The sequence below is a fragment of the Oncorhynchus kisutch genome, unplaced genomic scaffold (genome assembly GCF_002021735.2).
Source record: "Oncorhynchus kisutch isolate 150728-3 unplaced genomic scaffold, Okis_V2 scaffold1281, whole genome shotgun sequence".
Classification (NCBI taxonomy): domain Eukaryota; kingdom Metazoa; phylum Chordata; class Actinopteri; order Salmoniformes; family Salmonidae; genus Oncorhynchus; species Oncorhynchus kisutch.
This window is the reverse complement of record NW_022263226.1, coordinates 57,501-65,000: the sequence shown is the minus strand read 5'-3', so window position 1 is coordinate 65,000 and position 7,500 is coordinate 57,501. Positions and strand designations below refer to the sequence as shown.

At 42.6% G+C, this 7,500-nt stretch overlaps 1 protein-coding gene across 1 annotated transcript in view; it reads right to left on the bottom strand.

The window, feature by feature from the left end:
- The window catches only part of LOC109885422 (disintegrin and metalloproteinase domain-containing protein 12-like), a gene marked incomplete at its 3' end in the record, with an annotated part of 31,132 nt that overhangs the window by 1,172 nt on the left and 22,460 nt on the right, over positions 1–7,500 (bottom strand). The window contains exons 6-7 of the mRNA XM_031818185.1: positions 5,847–5,918; positions 5,001–5,170 (exon numbers count right to left, since the gene is read on the bottom strand). Coding sequence (XP_031674045.1) covers positions 5,001–5,170; positions 5,847–5,918 — 242 coding nt within the window. The remainder of the gene's footprint in view (positions 1–5,000; positions 5,171–5,846; positions 5,919–7,500) is intronic.

Below are 7,500 nucleotides of genomic sequence, written 5' to 3'. Positions count from 1 at the left end.
AACACCAGTAGAACACCAGTAGAACACCCCACTGTGGAGACAAACAACACCAGTAGAACACCCCGCTGCGGAGACAAACAACACCAGTAGAACACCTGCTGTGGAGACAAACAACACCAGTAGAACACCCTGCTGTGGAGACAAACAACACCAGTAGAATATCAGTAGAACACCCTGCTGTGGAGACAAACAGTCACACAACACTACAAGACCAGTAGAACAACACTAGAATAACACTAGAACAACACTAGAACACCAGTAGTACAACACAAGCATTTCGCACAAGCATTTCGCTACACTCGCATTAACATCTGCTAACCATGTGTATGTGACAAATAACATTTGATTTTATTTGATTTGATTTAGAACAACACTAGAACAACACTAGAACAACACTAGAACAACACTAGAACAACACCACTAGAACAACACCACTAGAACAACACTAGAATAACACCACTAGAATAACACCACTAGAACAACAACACTAGAACAACACTAGAACAACACTAGAACAACACCACTAGAACACCACTAGAACAACACTAGAACAACACCACTAGAACAACACCACTAGAACAACACCACTAGAACAACACCACTAGAACAACACTAGAATAACACCACTAGAATAACACCACTAGAACAACAACACTAGAACAACACTAGAACAACACTAGAACAACACCACTAGAACACCACTAGAACAACACTAGAACAACACCACTAGAACAACACCACCAGAACAACACCACTAGAACAACACCACTAGAACAACACTAGAACAACAACACTAGAACAACACTAGAACACCACTAGAATAACACCACTAGAACAACACCACTAGAACAACACTAGAACAACACTAGAACAACACTAGAACAACACTAGAACAACACTAGAACAACACTAGAATAACACCACTAGAATAACACCACTAGAATAACACCACTAGAACAACACTAGAACAACACTAGAACAACACTAGAACACCAGTAGAACACCACTAGAATAACACCACTAGAATAACACCACTAGAATAACACCACTAGAACAACACTAGAACAACACCACTAGAATAACACCACTAGAATAACACCACTAGAACAACACTAGAACAACACCACTAGAACAACACCACTAGAACAACACTAGAATAACACCACTAGAACAACACCACTAGAACACCACTAGAATAACACCACTAGAACAACACTAGAATAACACCACTAGAACAACACTAGAACAACACCACTAGAACAACACTAGAATAACACCACTAGAATAACACCACTAGAACAACACTAGAACAACACTAGAATAACACTAGAACAACACTAGAATAACACCACTAGAATAACACCACTAGAACAACACTAGAACAACACTAGAATAACACCACTAGAACAACACTAGAACAACACCACTAGAACAACACTAGAACAACACCACTAGAACAACACCACTAGAACAACACCACTAGAACAACACTAGAATAACACCACTAGAACAACACCACTAGAACAACACCACTTGAACAACACTAGAATAACACCACTAGAGCAACACTAGAACAACACCACTAGAACAACACCACTAGAACAACACTAGAATAACACCACTAGAATAACACCACTAGAACAACACTAGAATAACACCACTAGAACAACACTAGAACAACACCACTAGAACAACAACACTAGAACAACACTAGAATAACACCACTAGAATAACACCACTAGAACAACACTAGAATAACACCACTAGAATAACACCACTAGAACAACACCACTAGAACAACACTAGAATAACACCACTAGAACAACACTAGAACAACACCACTAGAACAACACTAGAATAACACCACTAGAACAACACTAGAACAACACCACTAGAACAACACCACTAGAACAACACTAGAATAACACCACTAGAACAACACTAGAACAACAACACTAGAACAACACCACTAGAACAACACCACTAGAACAACACTAGAACAACACTAGAACAACACTAGAACAACACTAGAACAACACTAGAACAACACTAGAATAACACCACTAGAATAACACACTAGAATAACACCACTAGAACAACTAGAAACAACACTAGAACAACACTAGAACACCAGTAGAACACCACTAGAATAACACCACTAGAATAACACCACTAGAATAACACCACTAGAAACAACACTAGAACAACACCACTAGAATAACACCACTAGAATAACACCACTAGAACAACACTAGAACAACACCACTAGAAACAACACCACTAGAACAACACTAGAATAACACCACTAGAACAACACCACTAGAACACCACTAGAATAACACCACTAGAACAACACTAGAATAACACCACTAGAACAACACTAGAACAACACCACTAGAACAACACTAGAATAACACCACTAGAATAACACCACTAGAACAACACTAGAACAACACTAGAATAACACTAGAACAACACTAGAATAACACCACTAGAATAACACCACTAGAACACACTAGAACAACACTAGAATAACACCACTAGAACAACACTAGAACAACACCACTAGAACAACACTAGAACAACACCACTAGAACAACACCACTAGAACAACACCACTAGAACAACACTAGAATAACACCACTAGAACAACACCACTAGAACAACACCACTTGAACAACACTAGAATAACACCACTAGAGCAACACTAGAACAACACCACTAGAACAACACCACTAGAACAACACTAGAATAACACCACTAGAATAACACCCACTAGAACAACACTAGAATAACACCACTAGAACAACACTAGAACAACACCACTAGAACAACAACACTAGAACAACACTAGAATAACACCACTAGAATAACACCACTAGAACAACACTAGAATAACACCACTAGAATAACACCACTAGAACAACACCACTAGAACAACACTAGAATAACACCACTAGAACAACACTAGAACAACACCACTAGAACAACACTAGAATAACACCACTAGAACAACACTAGAACAACACCACTAGAACAACACCACTAGAACAACACTAGAATAACACCACTAGAACAACACTAGAACAACAACACTAGAACAACACCACTAGAACACCACTAGAATAACACCACTAGAATAACACCACTAGAACAACACTAGAACAACAACACTAGAATAACACCACTAGAATAACACCACTAGAACAACACACTAGAACAACACTAGAATAACACCACTAGAACAACACTAGAACAACACTAGAACAACACCACTAGAACAACACTAGAATAACACCACTAGAACAACACTAGAACAACACCACTAGAACAACACTAGAACAACACCACTAGAACAACACCACTAGAACAACACTAGAATAACACCACTAGAATAACACCACTAGAACAACAACACTAGAACAACACTAGAACAACACTAGAACACCAGTAGAACACCAGTAGAACACCACTAGAACAGCACTAGAACACCAGTAGAACAACACTAGAAAACCAGTGGAACAGCACTAGAACAACACTAGAACACCACTAGAACACCAGTAGAACAACACTAGAACAACAGTAGAACACCAGTAGAACACCACTGGAACAAAAGTTGAACACCAGTAGAACTACAGTAGAACACCAGTAGAACAACACTAGAACCACACTAGAACACCAGTAGAACACCACTGGAACAAAAGTTGAACACCAGTAGAACTACAGTAGAACACCAATAGAACAACACTAGAACCACACTAGAACACCAGTAGAACACCAGTAGAACAACACTAGAAGACAAGTAGAACAGCACTAGAACAACACTAGAAGACAAGTAGAACAGCACTAGAACACCACTAGAACACCAATAGAACAACACTAGAACAAAGCTAGAACACCAGTAGAAACACCAATAGAACACCAATAGAACACCAATAGAACAACACTAGAACACCAGTAAACACCAGTAGGGGGGGAGGAAGAAGTAGGAGGAGTAGTATAGTAGTAGTATAGTAGTAGTATAGTAGTAGTGTAGTGGTATAATAGTGGTAGTATAGTAGTAGTATAGCAGTAGTATAGTAGTGGTATAGCAGTAGTATAGTAGTAGTATAGTAGTAGTGTAGTGGTATAATAGTGGTAGTATAGTAGTAGTATAGTAGTAGTATAGTAATATTATAGTAGTAGTATAGTAGTAGTGTAGTGGTATAATAGTGGTAGTATAGTAGTAGTATAGTAGTAGTATAGTAGTGGTGTAGTAGTAGTGTAGTGGTATGATAGTGATAGTATAGTAGTAGTATAGTAATATTATAGTAGTAGTATAGTAGTAGTGTAGTGGTATAATATTGGTAGTATTGTAGCAGTATAGTAGTAGTATAGTAGTAGTGTAGTAGTAGTATAGTAGTAGTATAGTGGTATAATAGTAGTAGTATAGTAGTAGTACAGCTGTCTTAGTATAGTGGTAGTGTAGTAGTAGTATAGTAGTAGTGTAGTAGTAGTATAGTAGTAGTGTAGTGGTATTATGGTAGTAGTACAGCAGTAGTACAGTTGTAGTAGTATAGTAGTAGTGTAATAGTAGTATAGTAGTAGTATAATGGTAGTATACTAGTAGTAGTATAGTAGTAGTGTAGTAGTAGTATAGTAGTAGTAGTATAGTAGTAGTACAGCTGTATTAGTATAGTAGTAGTAATATAGTAGTAGTGTAGTAATAGTATAGTAGTAGTGTAGTGGTATAATAGTAGTAGTAGTAGTATAGTAGTAGTACAACTGTATTAGTATAGTAGTAGTGTAGTAGTAGTATAGTAGTAGTGTAGTAGTAGTGTAGTAGTAGTATAGTAGTAGTGTAATAGTAGTATAGTAGTAGTATAGTAGTATAATAGTAGTAGTATAGTAGTAGTGTAGTGGTATAATAGTAGTAGTATAGTAGGAGTGTAGTCGTATAATAGTAGTAGTATAGTAGTAGTACAGCAGTAGTACATATGTATTAGTATAGTAGTAGTTACCTGACTAGCTGTGCATTATCGTGGGGCCTGTTGGGCAGCAGTTTGAGCTTCCTCCAGTCCAGGAACTCATGCAGGGTGGTGAAGGGATCCTGGGTGATTGGACACCTGTCCTGGTCGCTCCACACCTCCAACCCCACCAGAGCTACACGGATGTTCAGGGCACGGTAGAACTGAGGGGGAAGGAGGGGGTGGGAGAGGGGGAGGGATGGATGGATGGGGAGAGAGGGGGTGGGAGAGGGGAAGGGGAGGGAGGGAGGGAGGGAGGGAGGGAGGGAGGGAGGGAGGGAGGGAGGGAGGGAGGGAGGGAGGGGAGGGAGGGAGGGAGGGAGGGAGGGAGGGAGGGAGGGAGGGATGAGGGGAGAGAGAGAGAGGAGAGAGAGAGAGAGAGAGAGAGAGGCAGAGAGGGAAATCAAGAAGGAGAGAGGAGGAGATATCCTAGTGGTATGAAAGACTGGAATGTACCCCAGCAAACCTTCTAAGTTCCTCATTTAAAAACCTTCGAACCGTAACAAGCTTTTAATAAGATCTGTCTTTGACTTTACAACAGTGATGATAAACGCTTGATCGTATTCCAACCCTCATCTATATCATATTACGTTCCATATTGATGTCAACTCCACACCAGCTCTCAGTGGACTTATAGAATCAATTATAATTCAATCGTCCCGTACTCTCAGGTCGGTTCATCTGGCATCAGCTCATATCTGACTGGGTCTGCATCCCAAACAACTCCCTCATCCCTATGGGTCCTGGTCAAATGACTCCCTCATCCCCTATGGGTCTTGGTCATAAGTAGTGCACAGGGTATAATTTGGGACGCAGATTGGATATTGATTTGGTCGTTACCTTGTCCACGTAATTGGCGATCTCAGCCAGCCTCTGTTTGACCTTCTCCACATCCTTCCCTTGTTTCTGGAACTGAGGAGGAGGGAGGAGGTGAGGGGCAGGAGGAGATGAGGGGGGAGGGGCAGAAGGAGGAGGAGGAGGAGGAGGTGGAGGGAGGAGGAAGAGGTGAGGGGCAGGAGGAGATGAGGTGGGAGAGGCAGAAGGAGGGGGAGGAGGAAGTAGGAGGAGGAGGTGGAGGGAGGAGGAGGAGGTGAGGGGCAGGAGGAGATGAGGGAGGAGGGGCAGAAGAAGGGGGGAGGAGGAAGTAAGAGGAGGAGGAGGTGGAGGGGAGGAGGAGGAGGTGAGGGGCAGGAGGAGATGAGGGGGGAGGGGCAGAAGGAGGGGGGAGGAGGAAGTAAGAGGAGGTGGAGGGAGGAGGAGGAGATGAGGGAGGAGGGGCAGAAGGAGCGGGAGGGAGGAAGTAGGAGGAGGAGGAAGTGGAGGGAGGAGGAGGAGGAGGAGGTGGTGGAGGGTGAGGGGGAGGAGGAGATGAGCGAAGAGGGGCAGAAGGAGGGGCGGAGTAGGAGGAGGAGGTTGAGGGAGGAGGAGGAGGAGGAGGAGGAGGAGGAATAAGAAGAGGGAGGAGGGAGGGAGGAGAAACAGGTGGAGGGAGAGAAGGAAAGAGAAAGAGGAGGAGGAGGAAGAGGAGGAGGAGGAGGAGGAGGAGGAGGAGGAGGAGGAGGAGGAGGAGGAGGAGGAGGAGGAGGAAGAGGAGGAGGAGGAGGAGGAGGAGGAGGAGGAGGAGGAATAAGAAGAGGGAGGGAGGAGAAACAGGGTGGAGGGAGAGAAGGGAAGAGAAAGAGGAGGAGGAGGAAGAGGAGGAGGAGGAGAAACAAATATTTTAAAAAGGAAAAGAAGAAGAATAAGAGGAAGAGGAAGTTGTCATAGGAGGTGAGTATACTGGGCTGCATTACATCAAACCTGATCACTGATAAACCTGCCGAAGGCATCATGATACTGTGACAGCCAGTCCCCACTCTCTCAGTCTGTCCTCCCAACACATCAACTAAAAGGTGTTAACTGGACAACTACTGGGGCTCTGTCACACTGATCTTCAATAACTGTCAGAGATAAGAGAAGACAAGAGAAGACAAGAAGACAGGCTCTGTCACACTGACCTTCATTAACTGTCAGAGACAAGAGAAGACAAGAGAAGACAAGAGAAGACAGGCTCTGTCACACTGACCTTCATTAACTGTCAGAGACAAGAGAAGACAAGAGAAGACAAGAGAAGACAGGCTCTGTCACACTGACCTTCATTAACTGTCAGAGATAAGAGAAGACAAGAGAAGACAGGCTCTGTCACACTGACCTTCATTAACTGTCAGAGATAAGAGAAGACAGGCTCTGTCACACTGACCTTCATTAACTGTCAGAGATAAGAGAAGACAAGAGAAGACAGGCTCTGTCACACTGACCTTCATTAACTGTCAGAGATAAGAGAAGACAAGAGAAGACAGGCTCTGTCACACTGACCTTCAATAACTGTCAGAGATAAGAGAAGACAAGAGAAGACAAGAGAAGACAGGCTCTGTCACACTGACCTTCATTAACTGTCAGAGACAAGAGAAGACAAGAGAAGACAGGCTCTGTCACACTGACCTTCCATAACTGT